Raw genomic sequence first — 26,046 nt, forward strand, 5'->3', positions numbered from 1 at the left:
AAATTGAAATAATGCCATAGTAAAATAATGTCAGAGTGAAATAATATCAGAGTAAGATAATGTCAGAGTGAAATAATGTCAGAAATATACAACATCAAACACTGAGTGAGATCATAGCTACTGTAAGATTGTCATCTTGACAATAGCAATAATACAGTGACAATAAAATATTTAATTGTCATTTCCTAACAGGATTTTTATACCTGTACCATCATGTTCAATGCTTTACTTAATCCATGTACACCTCCAAAGGTAAACAAATATATTTCAGAACGTGCATTTTAGCTCAATTTAAATAGCAAAATACAATGGTCCCTTTTTTGTGTTAAGTCTGGCTATTGAACTCTGGTTAAAGTGGGCAATTTGATAGTTCATATCAGCCACAAGGGCGTACTAGTCATGTACTGAATGAGTTTTGAATTAACTCACGATTACTGAAAACAATACCTGGAATTAATTACAGTACCAATGTACACTACTTACGTGCACTGGTACATGATACTACAGTATTGCAGTGTTTTACAAACTCTTCAATAAAGCTCTGTCTACACATCAAACTTTATGTGACAACATGTGCTCATAATATATGGACATGATGATGTCATATCACTACTATATTTGGACATATCACTACCATATTTGGGCATATTACTACCATATTTGGGCACATCACACTTTTTTTGTCAAATATTCATATATTCATTTGATAGTGTAGACAGAGCTTTATAGTGGTGACAGTACTAAATAGTTTCAATTTAAGGATGAACATTTAGTAGTACATTAGGTTAACCATATTTATTTGCATATGAATCAATCAAATTTACATAATACAGGTATTGATAAGAGAGAGGGTTTTCCCCCTCTCAGTACAAAATATTTATTTTATACTGTACATCATGATATTTTTTGTTTAATATGGAAGAAAGTACAATTGACAGATGCTGCACAATATTTGCATTTTATTTTTAGAACAAACCGAATCAATAAGGTACTGTAGTGGTTTTTTTTATGGCTGGCATTAACTACTGCTAACCACATTATTACTACAGTAGTTGATTCTCTTATCAGTCATCTATATACCATAAATAGGTGGAGCATGTACATAAACTTTTACTGGTATTTTAGTTCATTATGAAACAGGGATTTCACTGATGACTAATGTAACCTCAATTGGGGTTTTTTTTATTACAGACAATTTCTGTGTGTGATGACAGTTGACACTCTTTACTTTACTTACTGTAGACAGTTCACTGATCTTACAGTATGATTACTGGACAAAATAATAGTCTATTTCGTGCCTAGCTTACCTGGATAAACTGAAATTGGCCTACTGCATTCTCTCTGAGAAGAGAGCTACAACTAATATATATAAAATTAACATTTCTACTGTAGAAATATTGGATACAATGCATAATTTTATGATCTTTGGGGAGTTACTTATTACAGTATAAAAATGTGAAACTTTATTCTAAGGGGATAGACACCACTGGCTAAAGTTTCCCCTGTGGAAATTGTATTATCTTTTTGTCCTGGCAAGCAACAACAAATTTGATACTGTATCACATTTAACTAAACACAAATTGATTCATTGTGGAGGGATTCTGAGAAATTGGCAACTTAAATATCGGTGGAATTAAATTCAGAATTAATTATGACACCAGTAGCAGTAACATATTTTCAATTTATATATTACAATTTCTGAGAAATCATATTTTCAGTTTGCTGCTTAAAATAGTCAAGTAAATTAAATATCACTGTTTATTAATATTACGACTAATATTGGAAATATGCTCTTTTTTCATCAATAATTGGTAATGTTATTACAGTAAATACAGTAGCGTAGGCATTACAGTAACTAAATAAACAAAGGCTGATCACTCTTGTCAATAAAATGTTATACCAGGAAAGAGTAAATTCACTCTTCCCTGGATTTACTGTATTACTAGTTAATCTAGTCTAGTTAATAAATATATTTCAAACCAGAATTTTCAATAAAATTAGTAGTTTATAATTGGTATGTTGCTACTGTACAGAATATACATAGCAGATTTTAAAAAGATAAAAATCAGCTTCAAAAAAACAATAGTTAGTTAGTTATATCCGATACGATGTCAACAAAACATTAACCTTATTAGAAAAAAATATAAAGGAAGTAATTATGAATCAAGCATGTCATAAACATATTGTTTTCAGAAGTATTGTGTACTCTTCTGGGAATCTAATAATTCCCTGCACTTCATACAACCTAATGTCTTCTTGGATGTTAAACACAACTCATAAATCATGAACTCTCAATAAATAGTTCCACTTCCCCTTGACGATTCCTGTACAGTGGTTGTGTAAAATGTTCATGTGTACAACCAGGGAGGTATTATACCTCTTGTATAAGCTTTGTCTACACTATCAAACTGTATGTGACACAATAATGTGATGTGCCCATATATGGAAATGATGATGTCATAGCACTACCAAAATACTGTATTGGTGTACCCTATAATTATTGAAAGCATGAAGGGGGGGGGGGGGAGAGAGGGATTCTAATGGGGCATATTACTGTTGGTGTTGTAGGTAGAGTCTTCCAACTTCTTGTAGTAGAGGTAGATATTATTACTACTATTAGCCCATGGGCTTGTTGGCTTGCTTTTGATGATCTTAAGATTTTAATTGCATAATTGAATAATGATTTGAATTTACGTTGGTTCTATAAACTACAGCATACTGTAATCACGTTCAGAACACAAACAATGCCCTACTGTGGAGAATCAACAATTCTTTAATGAGACCCATACTTTGGACTATTTTTCAAGAACAACTGTACCATTGTATTTATGGAAATCAATATAATATTTGTTGACAATTTATATAGAAATGTACAGTCAAAATCAACTATATGGTGCCAGTGGTACAGTATGATGGTATCCTTCAGTTTGATAGGTTGACTTAACAAGCAAACTAATCAAATAACTCGTGATTAATAAACAATGCTTTCCTAATTCTAATGTCACATGGTTTTTGATCTTGAATGTTGGTTTCTAGTCCCTAAATTTCTTCAAACAAGTACAGCATCTTTCCCCTTGATAGGTTGATTCAACAAGCAAACTATTAAAAAATAACTAAATAAACAATATTGTGCTTTTCTATTTTTACTTTCATGTAAAAATTGTTGTGGAGATTTTTGAATACTGTCGTGTTTCAATCCCTAAATTTCATCAACGAAACTACTATATTTATACAGTATGGTATCTTTCCTTTTGTTAGGTTGACTCAACAAGCAAACCTTATCAACTACAAAAACAGGAAAATGGTTATTAATTAACTTGATTGTATAAGCAAATCGTGGCCAAAGGCACTTTGGTAACGCTGTCTGTTCCCTGGTTCATTTGTTTACATTGGTCATGACTCAGTCGTCACATCATTTGCATATTAAACATAGCCGCAACATGTTGCTCTTTGTATTTCACATGTTGCTCTTATTAAACTCTGTCTACACTATCCCAAATATGATGGTGATATGCCCAAATATGATGGTGATATGCCCAAATTTGGTAGTGATATGCCCAAATTTGGTAGTAATATGATATCATCATCTCCATATATGGGCACATCACATTTTTTTGTCACATAAAGTTTGATAGTGTAGACAGAGCTTTACAATAGGCCTACACAGTGTATTATCCATTTTTGGGGGAAATATAGACATAATGGTTTTACTGTTCTGTACGTCTTCATTTACAAATTCATGTATTGAATCTGTGGCTTCCCATATTTGGAAATTGTGTTCTGTTGTTTTGTATTCTATCTATGGTTTCTTGTTCTTCCAAATACATACTACTGTAATTTTAAGTTATATAATATAGTAGTAGAGTAATGTGTATAATAAATATAGTCTACATTCACATCTGTACATTTTTAACAAAATTACAAATCCTATATCACATGTTTGAAGTTACCCAACCATGAAATTACATTTACTGATGTTTACTAAACTGGAAATAAATATATAACTTATAAACAATTAAATAGATTACCTTTAAATGCAATAGTTACTTCTCAAAATTCTCTCAGTTGTATGGGAAAGATTTATGAAAATGGAGCGAGTAACATACAATTCAAATATTTCTTCTAGATGATGGTACTACTAACTACTGTACCTACATTTCACATCACAAAGTATTGCACTTACTGTAGCAGCATACAGTTAATAATAGTGTACTGTACAGTAGTAAAGGCCAACACACAGATGAACGATAAAAGTAATAAAAATAAAAATCTATGTTATTCCTTATGACCATTTACACACAACACGCAGGGTGGACGGGCGGTTTCCGCTCACGATAGATACAAATTCTACAGTATGCTACGCAGTTTTTCGCTTACCGTTACCGCTCTGTCTGTGTAAATTGACCTTAATAGTTTCATATCAATATCTAATGTATCACATTATGGTTGTATTACTATAACTTTTGTAAATATTAACACAATAATCACTTATCAAAATACAATATAGAAATTAGGTATAGAATCTATACTACTGTAATGTACATACCTGAACATAAGCCATATTACACAATTTCTTAATTTACTTCAACAAGTAGGCCAAAACTATCCCTCAAATAACTTAATTTTCCAGTTAAGACAGAGATAAAGTGAAAGTTGTAGGTCCAATACTATAGGCCAGAATAACAAGCAACAAAAACAGACTCAAGCCAAGCGGTTGACACACCTCCACTGGCCTTCAGGGGTTCAAACAATGCTATGGCACAGTGACATAGAAGCGGTCCTACTAGAGCGTGTACTATGGACTGCCTCAGGGACAAACTCAAATTTTAAAATGCCATAACTGATAAATTCTTGTAAATGGGCATTTGTCAACAACTAACTAGAAGTGGATATCTAGATAATATTCTCTTATACAAATAAAGCAAAGTAATCGATGTACAGCAGGTAAATAATAGTAATAACAACAAAAATTTAGTAACTAATAAATTTAATGTACAGATGAAGTATATTTCCTTTTTTTTTCTCGGACATTTCTTTCATTAAAAAATAAAGGCAGAAATAATGTGTTTACTCTGCTTGAAATCTACTTTTGTTTTATCCATCTAAATTTTTTGGGACGGTGGTTGACTTATAACCAGGATTAATGTGGTACTATTATAGTATAGAGTTTGTACCAAGTATACATGTATATATATTATTCTTAATTTTATAGTGTTCTACAAACTGGGTTTAAATAATTTTAGAACCATCAACCACCACCAAGTGTATACAGGTAGTGGTACAATATTTGTTATCAGAATAAACATACAATGATACTGTATACAGTACCTTGATATCAAACTAAAACAGCAGTCAGTTACAGTACCAGTGAAATTCTTTCACATTTAAGTACTTTACTAATTATAATATATTAACAATTATGATAATTTGAATCAATGACGTATTTTGGGAACAGCACACAATAGAATGCATTGTTTATATTTCAGGTTGATTCATCTAAAGGTTAAAGTTAAATGCTCGACTAGTCTAAACAGTTTCAAGACCAACCTAAAGACGTCGCTATTCGCTGATGTTCTCGCACGTTGTTAATGCACAAAGCGCCATGAGCGCCACATGGGTGGAGGATACCGGCGCTATATAAATTTTCATTTATTATTATTATTATCTATAATACTATGCTATTTGACATACAGAGACGTCATTCCTTCAGGTAATGAACGACAGTACAGTACTAAGTCAGGGCGTTGGTTCTGTTTTACAACAATGTGTAGGTGTATAAGATTATTAGAATATTATGCCAAGTTTAATAAAAATTCTGTTCAGTTTAACGCGTTACAGAACATTATTTAGGTTAAGTTATTAAACTAGACATGTGGGTGGTAAGAGCTTGCTGCACAAAACGACTGAATACCCAAGGAATTGTGTTGCTCTGTAATAATACTTAATAGCAAATTAGATACTGTAGGTACTGTACAGTATCTGGTATGATTTGAACCACAACCTTCTGATTCCAAGCCTGGCACCTTAATTGAATACCACCAAGCTAAAGTAGGTACTGTACACTATCTGGTATGATTTGAACCACAACCTTTAGATCCCAAGCCTGGCACCTTAATTGAACACCACCAAGCTAAAGTATTTTTAGAAAGAAAACATTCTACTGTATAATCGTACTATTTGTAGACGTAGTCAGTGGTTTTTGTGTAATTACACTTTTCTACATACAGTAAATGTACTTAAATTGTTAACAAAACAATATTATGTTACTTACTTTTACTATATTACTACGGAACAAAGAACAAATAATTCAATACATTAAAGGTAGTAAAAAAAGAAAAATCAATTTATTGGTTTAATGCATAAAAGACTATGACTCATTTTAACATTTAATTTTCTTTAGTATCATTAATGGAATAATTTAATATTTTACACACTGCATATTTTTAGGATACATGGGAGAATACAATACAATACTGTTACACTACAGTACAATACTGTACATTTTAATTAGAAGAAATTATCAGCTGTGAAACTGTGGGCCATTTTCTGTGATGACAGTCAAAATGCAAAACTGTATATAGTCACTGTACAAATATTTTCAAAACAGTATTTTTACTAAAGAAAACCTTTATAAAATGCGCAAGACCTTTAGGTATTCCATAGAATGTTTACTAATTTATAGAAAAACTCTGAAAAATGAATTGAGATACAGAACAGTATTAAGAGGCCTGAAAATGAGATCAGGTCATGAAAGCAATTCCCTCAAAAATGATTAAAAAAAGGCGAGTATAATAAATAAGGTATTAAAATAAATGGAAATGAAAATAAATGAAGGAATTTACAGTTATAATACTATATCCTAGTTATGGACAATATTGTAGTTCTAAAAGTAAAATAATAATTCTCTAGTCTATTTTCTGAAAATAATTCTGAAAAAATATTATTGTAAATGGCCAGACATTAAACAACAGGTCAAATAAAGTATGCTGAGTTTTGTGTCTGTCCTTCTGACAACCTCTACTAATGCTACAGTAGTAATCATAAGCCTGATGTCCCTGTCTCTGAACGCATCAATGATTAACTGTTAAAAATTCTCTTTCAACGAAATAATTTATTCTCAAGATATCTAAGCTTCCTTTAAAGATGATTCACCATGGCAACAATGATGACTATGAGGAAAAGAAAACAATAATATGGATGTCATAAATTTGGCTTTATACAAAATTGATAATGAAATTGCTACTGATGACAAGTACAGTAAGTAATGGGGATTGACATTTTTGAGCGATGTATTATGAAAAGATACAGTGATGTACTGTATTTAAGAGGGTGGGGTCCAAACAAAATTAAGGATATGAAAATATACAATGATGTACTGTATTTAAGAGGGTGGGGTCCAAACAAAATTAAGGATATGAAAATATACAATGATGTACTGTACTTAAGAGGGTGGGGTCCAAACAAAGTAAAGGATACGAAAAGATACAGTGATGTACTGTACTTAAGAAGGTGGGGTCCAAACAAAATTAAGGATACGAAAAGATACAGTGATGTACTGTACTTAAGAGGGTGGGGTCCAAACAAAATTAAGAATTACTAAATTAGGTAATACTGTAAAGAGGCTTCGTTGAGGTGTTTAAGACTGTAGGTAGGACAGAGAAATGTATTTTTTGTATGATGGGAACAACCATTGTTGATTTTTATCATAGTTGGCAGATAATTAAAAACAACATTCCGGAAACTATTGGGTTCCTCACACAGCAACTAAACAGGTTACTTACAGTGAGTACTATCTTTTACAGTATAATAAATTACAAACATGGAATGGGGTTGGTATTCTGTGAGTGGTGCTTAGACAATAAGTAGGAGACAAATACAGTATGAAAAGAAACATCCCTACTGTACCCATCAAACAACTTAATTACTATATCTAATTGCACTATAAAAATTATAATATATACTATATAAAAATTAATGCATAATATATTTAATTAATATAATATTATTATATTACTGTAATGTATAAAATATTTAATAATATATTCTGTATTCGTTCAGAGCTAATCTAATTTAAGCTACAATAAAAACTCTACCTAAATCACGGATATAAATAATTCTATAATTAATGACATCACCTGATGGGACCAAATAAATTAAAATCTGCTGGCAGTATAATTAATTACCTGTAGGCCTACTGACCTGATTAAATGTCAATACCTTCCTACACTGCTATAAATTTAAAAAACAATGCAATATACTGTATTCATAGTCTTTAATTATTCGTTGTTATTCTTATCATTGTGTTGTCAAATTGTATATTGTTCTGATGGTTCCTAATGATCAGTTTATATCGTTAAATATTGTTGAAAAAATAAATAAATTAAAATTTATAGTAGATACAGGGACTGCAGTATTCAATCAGCTGTTCTGATGATACTCAATAAAAATATTCACAATTAACAGTTAGAACTTCTAAATAAATCCCTAAATATTAAATATGGACATTGTCATAAAATGCTTTCAATAAAAATATGTTTTGGTTAGGGAAATATATATATATATATTGTAGTATTCAATAGATAAAACCACAATACAAACAACACAAAGATCAATATTTAAATTTGAAGAGGAACTACTACTGTACAATGAATGTCAGTAAAATTCATTCTATTTCCTCTCCATGACTGTACTTAAAAAACAAGAATATAAGCATATAAGAAATCGAGTAACGTATAATCTTTTTCTAGTTCAAGTACCGTCTAAGCACAATTAAACATCTCGATCTGGATTAATATTCTAGATTGAAATTCTGCATGTAACCGTTCTGCCAATTGAAACATAAAATTAGAAAATTTTGAAATTGATTTTGTGTTACTGTGTTGCACAGACACAAGGGATTATATCAGTAATCAATACTTTCACAAGAATTTTGTATACTGTTGCATTCGTTCTATTATTATACTGTACAATTTTAAGGATAAATATTCATAATAATTTATCATAATATAGTTTATCATTCACAAAAATAAGAAGTGTTTAAACTTGATAAAATCACTGTACTACACTACTACTACGTTATACTATCTGTAAATGTTTAAACTTGGTTAAGGCAGGGAAGAGTGAAAATAAAATTATTTTGCTTTTCTCTGGTTAAGGTAACTGTTAGTACTTCTATCTGTTAAGACTTGAAATGTATAGTACAGTATCTGTACAGTTAATTTTCACCATCATACTGTACATTCCCATTTTTTTTTGTGTACTGTACATAATGCAATGAGAAAATGTTTCCAAAATATAAATTTGTGATTGAAAATAACCACAAAGTCTAATTTTTCCCCCTAATTTAATACTGATATTTCAATAACGAGGATTGCATAATCATTACTATACCTGATATTACGTAAACTGAGAAGGAAAAACAAATCAGTTTCCCTTTCTTTTTTTGTAATGTAAAGTAAGATGAGTAATTACATAAAAAGAATCTGTCGCATCCCTTTTTTACTTTCACTACAGAATTGTTACTCGATATGCTTTCACTTTTTTCCACAATTTCTTCAACAAGGAAAAACTTTTAATAATGTAAATTTTTTTTAATGAATATGATGTAACCTACAGTACAGGTACTGTAACAGAACATACTGTACAGTACAGCGGTAGTACATAAGGTAATGTAATATTACAGTATGTGGCACAGATATACAAAAGTGATACTTTTTAGTAAAATCGGAACATTTCTGAAAATTCCGGATTTTTATTTTTCATACAAGCTTAGCCGCTAATGTGAAGCTACTGTACAATACATACCTCTGCCTCAATTTTATCCTGAGGCCTAAGTATAGGCCTTGGTATACTAGCATATATATCCTCTACAGACTTGTGACCATACTTCTGTTCAGTCTGATACATGTCATCTAACGATGGCCTACCATTTGATAAATCTTCTCTATCATTGACTCTTCCCTGTTTAATAGTTCCGTACAAATCTTCCGCAGAAGTCCTACGATGGTGGTATTCCTCCTTCGAATCATTTCCACCTAATTTTATTCCGTTTTTTAATCGGGTTCCATATATATCCTCCTTGAACATTTCGTTAGCAATCCGCCTCCGTCGCATAACTTCTTCGTCGACCGGTTCATCATCCAAACTCTGTTTTATATCCCTCGACATCTCGTTAGAGTCTTGCTTGACTGAAGCCTGTTGCTTGGCTGACGGTTTACTCTGAGCGATGGATGTTGAATTAAAACCCCGTGTTGCTGGTTTTACTAAACCAATACCCAACATAATTATTTAAGTTTAAATTAATCCTAACTATTTGCTGCCAGCCAAAACAACAAAATGACAACAGAATTAAATCTGAGTAAATAAGTACTCTTTTCAACAGTGAATGATTAATACAAAAAGTATTTCAGATGTACTTGAGTTGAAAGAGAGGATATTCACTGTTTTTTAGTTGAATTCCCCACTGGATATGTAGCGTAATGCATTCAATAAATTAGAAATTTATGCGTGGTAGAATCCATTGGCTGGCCTATCAGGTAGCTTGCATTGAAAGCAGTGTGAGACACGCCTCATGAGATCATCTGACTGTCTCATCATTTGTAAGCGACGCCTGTCAAACTGTTCCGCATGAGAGAGCACCCTTCTGACATTAACCTAATCACCAACCATTGGCTAATAAAATCCACAATAACAAACTATACACAAATCAGATATAATGCAATTCTAACTTACCTTTCCTTTAATAGTATATCCACCTTAAACTACAGGAAATGAAATATTATTAAAAAGATTTTCCTTTAGCTACTACTGTACCAGACATCCATGTTCCTTAGTCATACTAGTAATAAATGCGACCACTATGAGCAGGCTGTCATGCATTCAATTCAATGGCCCTCCATTTATTGTTATGCATAAAAGGCTTATACAATCCGAGGCTATTATTATGCATAAGTATCACCACACAGCAAGGGCATCGAGTACAAAAGGCTAAAGAGAGCTGTCATTTCATTGGATAAGTACCTGTGTATTTTTTAAATGGTATTATTTGCAGAGGCCTTTGTACTTTCATTAGGGTAAAATTTTCAGGGTATGACAAAACATTTAGCCTGAGGTTATAATACAAATCTACACTATTGGATCTCTTTACCTGATTTAATAACGTCACTATAGTATAGCTTATATACTTATATACATTTTTTTTTGTATTACGACACATTTAATTTTACCTGTCCAATTGTTGGGAGCATTTAATACTGATTTGAGTAATTACTTTGAACCAGGGAACCCTTGAACTCATACTGCAGCTGAGCCATACATAAATCATGCATGGTTCTGATTTTAGTTAGCTTACCTACAAAACCATAATGACCACTCCTCAACAGGGGTGCCAACCACCACACGGAATTGCTTGCATACACAACTTAGGGGCAACTGCTCAAAATACGGTATAAAAATACGGTATAAAATACGGTATTTTTTATACCGTATTTTTTAGTACCCCGTTTCTGCTAACAATACTTCTTGGGTGGTCGTGTTAAATTTCATCTTTTTTACCCAAATTGCCATTCATTTATTTGATCGATAATTAAAAGTCGCAATAAAGGAAGTTTTACGTCTCACTTTCAACAGCCTAGCCCTAGTGATAGAGATGTTGTGAGAGCACAGAAAACATCGTAATGGGGACAATTAATTCGTTCCCTCCCCGAGTTATTGTATTTTGCAATGTTGTACTGCTTTCGCAGGCTCTTCAGCTTTGAGTTTACTTGCTTTGGAGACAAGTTTATTCCATACTCCTGCTTTATTTTTTTAGAAATGTCTTTATAAATGTGGTTGTCCCTTTTATTACCTTTTAGTTGGTCAGACATTTTAGCTTCCCCACACACATTTATTTAGTAAAACTGTGACGTATTCGCTCCACATTTTCGCCGAATATATCTATACATGTGTGTAAAGCAGCTAACAGCGACAGACAATAAAAACACGAATGGTGACCTTTTGTCATGTAAAAAAAAAATACGGTATTTTTTATTGGCAGCAGAAACGGGTACAAAAAATACGGTATAAATTTGTAAATACCGTATTTTATCCACAAATTTTGTGGGGAAAATACGGTATACAAAATACGGTATATTTTTTATGAGCGCAGTTTCTGCTGCCAAAAATATACCGTATATATACGGTATTCAAAAAATACCGTATAATATACGGTATTTAGTTGGCAGCAGAAACAGGGCCTTAGTTACCAATTAGATTAACCTTTGGGCATATAATTCAACATGATTTGAACCCAGGATTCTGACATTGGTGGTAGCCGAGCATCTTAACCACAAAGCTACATTTCACTTGATTAGTTTTACCTGGGTATATCAAGGTTATATTTACTGCATACTTATACTATCAATGGCCTAATTTGAATATAATCGTTTCTGAATATTCCCTGCCAAAAATGTCACTTCTTCAGATTAGGTAAAGCTTTTAGTATGAATATCATATCAAATAGCTATAAAATTGGTTACTACTACCTATAATGGAATGCTGGTAAAAATATACACAAGTTGTAATGTGCTAAGCATAAAGCCTGGCCACAGTGAATACTAATAGGAAATTAATCTTTTTTTTTATGTAAAAGAATTTGTAAATTTCTAGTTAGAAATTGTTAAAATTGAAATGAAAATATATTCACAAGGGCTAGTGTGTAACTGCATTGTACGGCAACATACAACACAAGTGATAAGTATCCCAACCGGCAAATAATAATACCACATTTATATAGCGCCCTTTTCAGTAATCATGCTCAAAGGCGCTTTACAAGCATTATTACCACAGTCATTTTTTGGATCAAACACGTATGGAAACATACTCCCATAATGCAGCTATAATCAGCACAAAGTTGTGTCTTGATCTAACTGGGTACCAATTTAATACACCTGGGTAGGGAGAGGCAAATGTAAGTAAATTGCCTTGCCTAAGGATACAAGCAATGTGGCGAGAGTTGGATTTGAACCACGACCTCACGATCGGTAATCCAGCGTCCAACACACTGCGCCACACGACAAGTACTCCAACCATAGTCATTTAACAATTTCAGCTTTATTTCTATTGAATACTTTCACGTAATAGATGAAAAAAAAATACATTGATTTATTTTTGTTACAATAATATAAAAACACTAGAAGAAAATAATCAAAGCTATACATTTACCTTCACATAAAGACTTATTATGTGATAGTACAATAAAACCACACATGAGGTGTCTCTATAGATTTCACCACACAATGTATAACTGTACTGCCGTATTGTAGGGCTTTTAAAATAAGGTAAATGCAGTGAATGGTATCTAATTGGGACTTAAAACCAGGATGTCTTTATAAAACAATTACATAAAGACTTACACGCTGAAACATTACACAAATGGCTTGGATTTTCACAATGCAAACACTGTAAAAAGATTCAATACAAATACTAAAATTCATTTCCCACTGAAGAATATCTAATAGTTTTTAATACCTAATTGCTATACATTCAATCTTTAAAACAGGATGCTATTTAAAGTTCTGTTTACACTATGATTTATCAAACTAGTAAAAAAGAAGTGTGATATAGCAAAATATGGTAGTGATATGACATCATCATGTTCATATATGGGCACAATCCACGTTTGAACCAATTTGGGACCTTTTCTACAAGACCTTAAACAAAACTTCCCTACAGTATCTACTGTAGGTGAGTTAATAGTAACTTTTTGGTATTTTTTTACCTATAGTAATAGTATGGTAAACATTAAATAATAAATATCACATTTCCCAATGCGAGCAGTGGCATAACAGCTAACTGGCTAAACTCAGAGGGCCCAGGCCCTTAAGGGGCACTAGAGTATGAGCAGCCCAGTGTTGGAGGGCCCTTTGGAGTGCTGAACCCAGGGCCCGTCCCTCCTGTGTGTTACAGTATACCACTGAATGTCAGAACATTATGAACATACTGAAGTCAACATTTACAACTACAGAGATTACTTTACTTGATGCAAAAAAATAAATTAAATAAGTTAACGTTTAGATGGTATAACAAAATACTCTGTAACTATTGTAAAACAGCAACTGACATTCAATAAAGGGTAAAACAACAATACTATAAATACTTGCTAAGCTATTACCAATTATGGTAAACCATTTAAAGCTGTCATTAACAAAGGAACAGAATATAATATCCAGCTAAAATAACCAATTATAATATTAATTGGAATACTTGTACATGGCGATGTAAAATGCAACTGGGTCATAAATTGTTATTATTGAATTAGGCCATGAAGCTATTAATGATTAACAACATTAAGACAGCTATAATTTTGCGAATTGCCTCGTACAAGATTTAACAATTACGGAAAAACGTGACAACAACTGGCATAAAACAACGAAATCTTAGTCATCCAGTAGGAACACCATCAAGAAATTTGTCAAAAACTGACAAATAAATTGAATAATCGGAATTTTGTGTTATGTTGTCAAACTTCATGCGTATAAAAAATACACAAAACCTGATTGCTCTCTTTGCAAGGCCTGTAATTTATTTTATCAAATCTCAATCATAAATAACAATTTCTTGGATGGTTGAGGATACCATATAATATTTTAATTATTTTTTGGAGGTATATTAGTACTAACTATACATGTACAATACTGTAGTGTGTAGCAATGAACTTGTACAAAAGTATGACTTGAATCAGAGCTTTGAGAATTGACAATTTGTACAAAAATGAAAAACATAAAATGAAAAATGTAACAATAATATTATTACCGAATGTAATACAACAATAAAAATGTATAAATACATTCATTCACAAACATGTTGTGTCATTTCTTGGAGTACTGTATGTACAGTAGGACATGTCCTAAACCATAGATAATATCTCTATGCCTAAACTAATGTTTTATGATTATTAGTGCAAATTTTCAGTAAAACTAAAACCTAAAGTTTGAGTGAAAAGAGTTAAAATACTTACAAAAGTCAGTAAAACTATGTCTCTCTCTCTCTTACAATAAATAAAATCAAAGCAGAGATACTTCAAATAATCACGACAAAAGCTGATGTCACTCTGTTCTAGTTATCATTGTATTGTGGGATTTAAAACTGACAATAATCAGGAAGGATATTGGGAAAGAATAGCAAACAGGAATATAGAGGAAGTGATTGATCAACTACCTGAGCTTGTTGACCTTTGAACCACAAACCAGTATTACTTCCTGATTGGCTACTGAATATCAATAAGTCTGACATAAGTACAAAATATGTCTTTAAAAAAACCACCACTTTTTTCAGTCTATTGATGTAATTTGAGTAATTTTTTATTAATAAACAACACTGAAAATTGAATAATAGAAAATTTAGTTTTATTAGCGGATGAAGAATAAGAGTAAAATAATAAATAAAAGTTCCTAAAAATATCTGTGGTTTCAGTATGGTTATATTATTGCATCCTATTGTTTGCTGTTTGTTTAAATTGTTTTGTTATTTTGTGTGTGGTTTTCTATTGTTTCCAAGTACTAAAGATTTTACATGAAGTGAAGTTTACTTTGCTTTTTCTCTATTTCACGACACTTTACAATAGCACTAGAGAGCCTATTCCTGCTGTATAGATAATAATATTAAATGATTTTTATATCGTTTGTATTGCTCTCTTAAAAAATTGTGTAATCACCCTTTGTAAAGAAACATCCTACTGTAGTACATTACTGTATTAAGATGTTGCCACTCATTCTCATCTTGGTTGCTCAGTACCTCAATAATAATAGCATTACACACAGGTCAGTCCTAGGTCAATGGTATTGATCGTGTCACTTTAGTACACCTTGCCATATGCCACGTTCAACACATCTAATCAAACTAATATTCATTTTATGTTATAATTCAATTTACAAACCGATCTTACAGTTCCAAAGCAATCGCCAAGCAATTAATGCTGTGAGTTAAGTTACGCCAATTATGCTGTACCAATAATAAGAAGAGATCATTACAATTTATCAAATAGAAGGGACATAAAAGAAGTGATGTAAAAAACATGGGTGAAAATAGCTACTTGTATTTTTATATTCTATGTTTCAAACCCTGTAACAAATTAGTCTGATTTTACTGATGGTGTTTTATTTTCCCCTTTTTCCATTATTGTAAAAAATTAATTAATTAATTGATAATGTCCCATGTGTTTTCTGGGACCATAGACTCTAGTAGTAGGTAGGCGGGCGCAATAATCAAAGTTGAGATAGGCGTAAACAAGTTTAAGGCTTTCCCAGTTAAAGGTGTCTTGTAACTTGTATTTTGTTTTTTTATGGAAATAAAGTGATTTGAATTTGAAACAAAAAATGCAACTAAAATGTAGAGTTGGTCAATCCATATACCTGAAATTTAAATTGACATGTAAATTACAGGTACAGTATATATCTGAGGATTAACTATGCAAATCACAAGTTGGAGATGTTCAACAAAAAAAAACCAAAATCATAGACATACAGTATCTAATGCTCTGTCTACACTATCAAACTGTATGTCACAAAAAAAATGTGATGTACTCATATGGCCAGGTTGATATCACTACCATATTTGGGCACATAACACTTTTTTGTAGTGTAGACAGAGCTTTACAGTTTACACTTACAGCAATTTTGAACTGTATTTTCAATTACCTAACAATTATACCAGTTTTACAAGACAACTTACCAAGATCAGTATCTAATCAAACAGTGCTAACTTGATGCAGATTAAAGGATACACCTGACGTAGATGTACTGTACTGATTTCTGTCTAACGATGGCCACCGATCTTATAATGGCTTATATTTCGATTAACTTGCAAGCTAAACGTGCTGTCTTTTAAGTTGTCAGAGTATTATAACCATGTGTTTCATGTCAGAGATTTTTGTATTGCGTGACAAACAAGTTACATATATTTTGATGCATGGCATAAGAACTTACAGGTTACTTTTATAAGATTATTTCTAAATGGATGAAAGCTGGTAATATCTAAACGTAGAGTAGTAGTTGTTGTAAATTGTGGGATATATAGTGCCAGGTTACTACAGGGAGTACAAGCTTTAAGCTCTGTTTACACTATCAAACTTTATGTGACAAAAAAATGTGATGTACCCATATGTGGACATGATGATGCCATATTACTACCATATTTAAGCATATCACTACCATACTAGGGCATATCACACTTTATTTTGTCAAACTAGTTTGATAGTGTAGACAGAGCTTTAGAATACCAAAATATTATGAGTAGCACGATCTATAAGATTATCGAAAAAATAAATTTCATCTGGTAGGTTATTCTTTTTTAGAACATCTTTTCAAATGGGACATCAGTTATTAAACGCAAGGACGATTATAATTTACATTTATTTAATTTGTTTATTTCCCAAACAAAGGAGCACAAAGATTGCAAAATGGAAAAAAAAATTATCATTAGCTAAAGGGTTGAATGTCTTGGAGAAGTGGTGGCTAAGCATGTATGAAATTGCTATTAATAATAACACTCTCAGAGTGACAAGTAAGATGTAAAGTAAATAAAGGTTACAAGCATCACACATCTATCTATTGGATGCTTCAGACCATACAATCCCTGGAGATGACCTAATCTACGCTTGATTAGGCCGACAGAGATGTCAACGTACCTTGACAATTAATTGATCAATCAGGTTACAGTACTTTCTAAATGTATATTAAAAATGTTAACGAAGTCAAACTGATTAATTTCTAAAAGCTGTTGGTGAATACTACACTGACGACACGGATGAAGTTACACCTCCATTGAACACAAGTTTTAGGGTGGGTTTTTTTTAATAACTAGGGTAAATGCAGTAGCCTACAGTAAATAAATGAACATTTTAACAGTATTCCAAATTTTGTGTTGTTTGATACAACCTTATGCACTTGTTATTGTATCCATGACTCCTGAGGATCGTATAATGGGTCGACTCATACAATTTTTCAACAACATTTCTACTACAAAAGCATAACAATAATTAAAGAAAGGATATTTATTATCTACTACCTTATGAGGATGAATGCTGGGAGCTATGACAATAAATAATATTCTGACTGGTTGAATGATAGGTCAATGGTCAGTTAATAAAATGAATGCATACAACCTGTTATCAAGTTTTGGAAAATTATGGAAAACAACACATGAAGACATTATAAACAAGTGAGTGGCATTCACACACAAAGGCGTACGATACACCAGCCTTATGCTGTACATGTGAACATCCTAACTCGCATCCAGTTCCTTCTATGGTTTGGCATTTATCTAGTGAATGATTTGATGACAAATATGGTGAAAGGCAAGTCTAAAAACCAATGCTACCTTCAATCAACAATACATTTTTCATGATAATTAACAAGTACTCTATCTGTACAAGGTTTTAACATGGCATTCACCAGTTATAAGTAACAACACCTGAGTTCAAGCAATGGCATTCAGGTAAGGGGCCGTCCAAAAACTAATTTTCCGCGAGTTCCGCGATTATATACTCTATTACTTACTCAACCATGAAAGTGAACGTCTCTTGCGGTAATGAGGCAAAATCATTCAAGCTTGATTTTCTCGCGGAACTCATGAATATTAATTAATATCGCGAGACTCGCGGAAGCCTTGCAATATCGCGGAACTCGCGGAAGTATTGCCGATACTGGAGAATATAGTGTTAACTCGTTTGTACGCTTTGGCGGCCAGGTATTACGGTAATTGATTTTTACGGAAGAACAAATTATATTTCAATATTGTTTACAATTAGGCCAAATAAAAAACATACTTGTTAAGCGTCACCGCCCGCTCCTGATTATCCAGCCGCCTCTCTTTTTATTTTAGCAGGGCTCGAAATTCACGCTAGCAAACTAGCATTTTGCTAGTAGATTCTTCATAATTGCTAGTTGAAATTTCAAAACTAGCAAATATGTTTGCTGGGCTAGTGTAATTTTTGATTAATACGTACTTTTTAGCTTAGCCACGCTAGCCGCCGATCGCTCTATGTCGACAACGGCAATTTGGTGAAAACAATTGTTTCATTTACACGCCGCCGATTTACGTCAAGAAAACGCGAATAGCACCGTGAATCATGTAATGTGGTAAACAGCAAGCTTTTCCCCCCAACACATTAAATCACGTGCATTTAGTACGTCGCTGAGATTACATCATCAGTCACGTGATTACAGAATACGCGATTATCAATTTAGGGATTTAACGAAATAAATATTTTGCCTACACAGTGGTCGAAGCGCGTTTTTTATAGGTTCGTAAATAGGAAACACCCCATACATAATGGACTCTACCAATTTTGTTTACGATGATCTCGAGATCGGCACACCACGAGGTCCTGTTGGGCGATGGGTTTTCTTATGCCTGGTTTACCTGTGGAATAATTACACACACTTTTCGTATCACAACTTTAAATACTGATTTACACAGCAATTGGCAAAGGATTCATCAAAGAAGAATGAATACGTTGAATAAAAATTCACTTAAGAAATGCCGTAAGCTGTTTTCAAACTATAAATCAGCCCACTGTTTAGTATTATTGAGACCAACATCACGGTTCTCGCGATAGAATAGGGAATTTCCTGGATAGATGAGTCGAGCGAGAGACGGCGGACCATGGCCGATGAGTGAGGCGGGGGTAGCAGCTTGGACGGATTAGTTAGCCTAGGGCCTACAATTTCGCTCGGTGGCAATTAAATTTAATGTTTTAATTACGTCTGGATATAAACAATACAAAACTCAATTTTGTCATCGGCAATAATATTTCATACATAGTCAATTTTGTTCTGTTTCGCATTTTAAAAGTTTGACGTTTCGTCCTAAAAAAAAGTGGGCCAAAACGTCCATCGCGCAAAAAATATACCTCCATAAAAAGTTTTTAAAAAAATAAAAAAACCAAAAATATTTTTGTGAACTCTTGACAAAAGAAAAAACAAAACAGTTTGAAGGTATTAAAGCATAATCTTTTATTTTTACAGTAGTTACAATTATTTTAAGAACGATATAGTACATAAGTACAATGCATGGTATAAACTATCGTACACAATACACAGAATCCACTCTCAGTCGCAGCAACTTTGATCATAAAAATATATAATATTTTGTAATCGTATTCGTTTCCTTCGTGCGTGTTATACCTACTCAACGGCGAATATAAATTTCCCACGTTGTAAATGAACGTAGAGACACGATCCAACACAATGAACTAGGCCAACTAATAAAAATAATATAGCGAACGTCCAGTCGATCCAGAAACGATCCCGACAAAAAAGATCGTAAACAATTCATTCTAAATATAGTATCAGAACGTTCAGTCGGTCGCTCAAAAGGACTGCCGACAGAAGACCGTAATTATACAGACCTAGTTTTTTTTGGTCACATGGCATGAAACACGATACTCTCTGTTTACCGCAACCTCTCGCATGTTTTTTTTTCAACTCGGTACAGGGGTGGCTAATTAAGATCGTGTACCTGGATTTTGTGTCACATGACATGAAACGTAATATAATACTCTTTTAGCTGCTCTAAACTGTTCCCACGATTCACATGTTTTTTTCCCTCCATCCAAATTCTAGTCGGGCATTTTCTTTACACATGTATTTAATAATTATTAAAAGGTCTATCTTAAATCTTAACATGGAATATATATTTATTTTGCATATTTTATTGTTGGTGTCCTAGCCTAGGTGTCGTTGTTTTTTATAATTCGCTAACAAAAGGTAGGATTAAATCATTTATAGTGTAGGCCGCCAAAACAATAATAATTATTATTATACTACTGTATGACGTGGGCTTTACTCCATGGTACTACTAACTAGACTGGGCTAGCTGACATATCGGCTAGCTGGGCCTAGGAGGGATACTACTGTATACAAGATTATCGTCGTAAAAGGACCTAGTTGATTCATTAGTTCTGAATGTAATGTTTTTCCGTTTTAGCCTAGTCGTAGTTCCTGGTACATTGTAAACATTTAATTAGGCTCCCCGCGGAACTCGCGATATGTGGGCGGCAACATTTTGATTGTTTATATGAATATTCATCAATTGCGTTCCGCGAGCATTCCGAATGAATATTTTTGTATCGCACGTTCCGCGGAAATGAGGTTCAATGAACTATGAAGGTAAAATCGCGGAACTCGCGGAAAATTAGTTTTTGGACGGCCCCTAAAGATCAAGGCAATAGCAATTTTAAAGCAAAATGATAAATGTTGATGATTAAATTGGATGTCTTTTTGGTAAGCTATTTGACATAAACTAAAAATGTGTCAAAATTAAAAGGTATTTTTCATGGATGACAAATGTTAACATTTTTTAACATCCAAATGTAATTTAAAACTACTATGTATGCGTACTAAAAATGACATTTATTCTATGTGGAAATAAAAAATATTATATTTATAGTCAAATTGTATTTGTCTGTATGCAAATAGCAAGTTAATATTCATATTTTTGGCACACATGAAGTGGTATTGTGAAATACCTATACTTGAGCTAGAAACTATAGTAGACAAAAATCAAAATCCCAATTGGTGGCGCTCATAAATGAATACTAAAAACGTAGAAGACAATGGTTTGCAAATAACAAAATAGCAAATTGTAGGATAAATTGCCCTTTCCTATTAACCTAAAGTAACTTTTTCTTGGTATCAACAGCCTACCCAATCTTCAAAAAAAGTATCATACTTTCCCACTTAAGATTCAAATTCACAATCTTCGCACACAACTGAAACATTTCATAGACCTGATATACTGAAATATCATTACACAATTTTTGAAACATACCAACAGTAGAATGGCAAAATATTTTACGGTAATTTACCTTCAAAATCTAGTTTTACATTGTAAAAAAAAAACAACAAATGGTCATTATATTACTGTATTTGATACATACCTGTTGTATTGATATGGTTTACTTGTTGACTGGTGGTTTACTACTAAACTGACCTGTCGTGTACCTGATTTGGTATTACAGTATACACTACTATATTGATTTTGATTACTATAGTACTATACAACAATTGCCTTTATTTTCAAGACTGTTTATATGACTGTCCTTGGCAGGTGTAGTAGCAGAAAGACCATGAATAATTAATGAGAATCAAATCTAGTTTTAAATGAGCATTTATCACCACTGGCTGTCAACTGATACAATAAGCAAACAAATATTATTGATTCAAGAATTTATTTATTAAATAATTGTTGAAAGACGCTAATAAAAATGACAAATATTTGCGAAGCGCTATTTCAAGACATAAAATGTATGCTTTTAGTAACGGAAAGTGGGTCAACAATATTGATATCGCAATACTTCTGAGGCAGTATAGTGCTTCAGTAGGAGGCGGCAACACTGTCACATTACTCCGTCTGTACCACTTTAGCGTTACTTAAAAGCCGGCAATGTTATACACATTAATCAGGTATTTAAACTATCCAGGTTCTTTATAACTACAACATATATAAATACATTTCTAAAATGTACCTTATTAATATCATGGTTTGGAGCATTCTTCATCATTGACATCTGATAAGATCTTCCTCCTATGAAAAAAGAAATAATCAATTTAATCATTCAATCAAAGTAAACACAAAATTCTAGATCCTTTCTTTTATACAGTGACAACAATAATACATTTCTGAACTTTTTATTTAAAATAAAATCACTCACTTTGAAGCTTTTGGGGGTTCGAACCCAACATGGGTTTAAAAAATAACAAGCTTACTGTACAGGGTCTTTAACTGATTCGAGATGGTTCCAGTCCGCCTCCAGAAAATCAAATTGAACGTCAATGTTTCGCTTTTTTGCGAATATCTATTGCCGCATAGCTGTGTGGAGCGTCATGAAAACTAAACATTGACGTTCTATTTGATTTGCTGACGCCGGGCCAGAACCATGCCGGACCCTTTACATAGTATCATCAAATAAATCATAAATGGCAAATATTTATTTACAGTAAAACAAACTTAATTTGGATACTATAGATAACAAACAATTACATACTTTACACTTCTTGTCTCCTATATAATAAATATTACATTCATTCAACTCGCTACGGACAGACGACAAAAATTATTCTCAAATCCAAACACTGGTCTAGGCCTAACAGACCTCAACTCAATGGAACCAGTTCTTCACCTGTATAACACAGGACATTAACTGTGATCATCTTTGGCCAATCATCTCATGAGGACATGTGGTTTCAAGGTAGCTTGGGTGATAGGAGTGACAACTGCTAGGTAATAAATCTAAACCTGAAACTTTTGTCATCCTGCCAAGCAATAAACTAAACTCAGCTTAAATTACAACTTTGACATGAAACATGACCCTGTATTTATACTTAAAAAAAGAATAGAGTGCTACAAAAAAAACAAAAAAAAAACATAAACAATATTGTCAAGTAATAATTAAAATTACTTGACAATTTAACCCTGTATTTATACTTTAAAAAAAGAATACAGTACTAAAAAAAAAACAAAAACATATTAACAATATTGTCAAGTAATATTTAATATTACTTGACAATTTAACACTAAAGTTAGAAAATTGTTAATTTAAGAAACAAGGCCTAATAATATTGTACAATACAGCTATTAAAATTGCTGTGTATATCAAAACATTTCAGGGCTGGAAATTCACTCAAGCAAACTAGCAAAACTTATAATTAGTTAAAGATTAGATTTTTATTGCTAATGTTTGCTGGTTGTAAATTTTTGAGGAAAAAAAGTTGAGTAATCTAGTAGCAAAGGTACTTGCTTTATCTGCTATTTCAATTTGTGGAATTAATTAAGTTACCAGATACAAATTTGCTAGCTGCTAGTTGCTTATTTTAGCAAAACGAACACACACCACTGGGGCACAGACCATACAATACTACAAGAGTTTTGCTAGGCGATTTGAAGGGGGTGTTTGGATTAAAAAGTTTTGACATTTCTAGCCTTACATTTACTAAAAGTAAAATAAAAACAAAAAAAAACATTTAAAATCCTCTTTTCATTTACCTTATCCAGGTGAGATCTGTCATCATGTTATCAAAATATTTAATAACATTTTAATTTAATGACCAACTACTTTACCAAGTGTGCCAATTTGCTGTTTTTAAATGTTTTATTACTCAGACAGATGTACAACGTTAAATTAGGCCTCCAGCTGAACTCATCTAAAGCAACATTTACAAATGTTCACACGCTATTCAACATTAATTTACTTTGCGTTAATCACATATGGTACTTCCTGGCCAGATTTGTCAAGCTTTTTATCCTAACCTTCTCTTTATTTAAATACAAACATATGTTTTCATACAATTGTATTGTTATTCAATCATGTTTCTCAATGAGGATAGAATAGTGATAATAGATTCTAATTAAATTCTAGAGTAAATTTTCTCCACCCTAATAATTTAGGCTAAATATTAAGATATGAGATTTTGGTTAATTCCATTGTTCGGAGTATAATTGGACCCTTAATCTTTTGCCAAAATTTGGACCCAGACCCTTTGGGACGATACTCTACTATATACAGTAATATTTAAGAATTCCAACATTAGAACTATTTCATGATATCACTATCAGAGCATGTTTTATCTAGACTCAAGGTTCGATCTCAATAAAATGTCTTTAATTATAAAATTTATATTCTATAATTTCATCAAAGGACTGACGTCATTTCAAATTTGACCTCAATGGGAACCTAATGAATATTAATACAATATCACTATTAGTATTACATAACATGACATTTGTTACTCTATCCTATGCTCTATCCATTTCAGAAAGGCCACCTTTATTCCCTTTTCTTTATTAGTCATTTGGATACTGTATATTGAGACAGAAGTGTCTTTAGCAAAAATGAATGTATTTTGTAGACCAATTTCACAATTATGTTGCATCTGAGAGTTCATCATGAAATTGCTAATTAGATGGTGCCTGTCCACACTGGACGTAAAAATGAGAGTATAAATTTAAATTAGCGATATTCAGTGATTTCTTGTTGAATAATAAATAAAAACTGACCAGAACGTGATTCCTTTGTGTATAATAATAATGTTTGTCATAGTAAAATGAGACACTATGCATCATTGTCTTTTTATAATGGTCAATAAGATAATTAATGTTTCTTTTCATCATCCTCAAATGATATCAAATGACAGGATAGAGATGTAATGTGAAACATAGGATTTGAGAACAAAGAATACCATGTTCTTATTATTCATTTCATTTTTACTAATCTAATGTCATTGTGGACAAATAAAACGTCTTAACGGCAGCTGTATGACATGAATATTGTTGTCCACACATCCTATGTGCAATTCAGTACAGTAAAGCTCTGTCTACACTATCAAACTACAGTCGTTTGACCAAAAAAAAAGTGTGATGTGCCCAAATATGGTAGTGATATGACATCATCGTGTCCATATGGGAGCATCAAGTTTGATTAGTATTAGACAGAGCTTTAGGCTGTGAGTGGGAGACACAAATTATTCACACACTATTTACATTACATAACTATTAAGTCATTAGAAGCTAATAAAAATAAAAGTCATAAATAAATAACCCAAGATTTTATTTATAGTATGAAAATATTTCATTGTATACAATAACAGCTCCCTTTCAGATACCTTTATTAAGGGCATTTCACACCTGGTCCCGTCTGTCTCCAGTTAAGGTTCGCATACTATTGCACGTAAAGCATTAGCATCTTCCCGTTTTCACGACACGCCACGCATCTATAAGTGAAATGACTGCCGCATGGACGAAACATTGAGATGCGATTTTATTTGCTGGAGCCAGACCGCAGCAAAGATTTTTTGTCCCCTTTTATTATATCGTGTGAAGGCAGGAAGGCAGGTGTGAAAGATGGCATTGTCAAAACATTGGATTGAAAGAGGAGGACAATCTCCAACTCTTTCGAAGTAATTTAACCTTTTCTCCTTTTCATGTGCATTTTTAATACAGCAACAGACCATAGCTTAATGTCCCATCTGAAAGATGAGGAAATTATATTATTGCCTAAGGACACAGACATGA

General features: G+C 32.4%; 1 protein-coding gene across 6 annotated transcripts in view; it reads right to left on the reverse strand.

Moving 5' to 3' along the window:
• LOC144852821 (apoptosis-stimulating of p53 protein 1-like) overlaps positions 1 to 26,046 on the reverse strand; it is a 55,048-nt gene that overhangs the window by 12,834 nt on the left and 16,168 nt on the right. For 3 of the 6 annotated variants that reach the window (XM_078710828.1, XM_078710829.1, XM_078710830.1), the window contains exon 4: positions 22,505 to 22,563. In XM_078710828.1, the coding sequence (XP_078566954.1) occupies positions 22,505 to 22,563 (59 nt within the window). Of the gene's footprint in view, positions 1 to 9,804; positions 10,700 to 10,731; positions 11,105 to 14,995; positions 15,141 to 22,504; positions 22,564 to 26,046 lie in introns of those variants that run through there. The other 3 variants (XM_078710833.1, XM_078710832.1, XM_078710827.1) reach the window with 3 other exon arrangements.

Source organism: Antedon bifida, chromosome 9 (assembly GCF_963402885.1).
Source record: "Antedon bifida chromosome 9, ecAntBifi1.1, whole genome shotgun sequence".
In the NCBI taxonomy this organism is placed as follows: Eukaryota; Metazoa; Echinodermata; class Crinoidea; order Comatulida; family Antedonidae; genus Antedon; species Antedon bifida.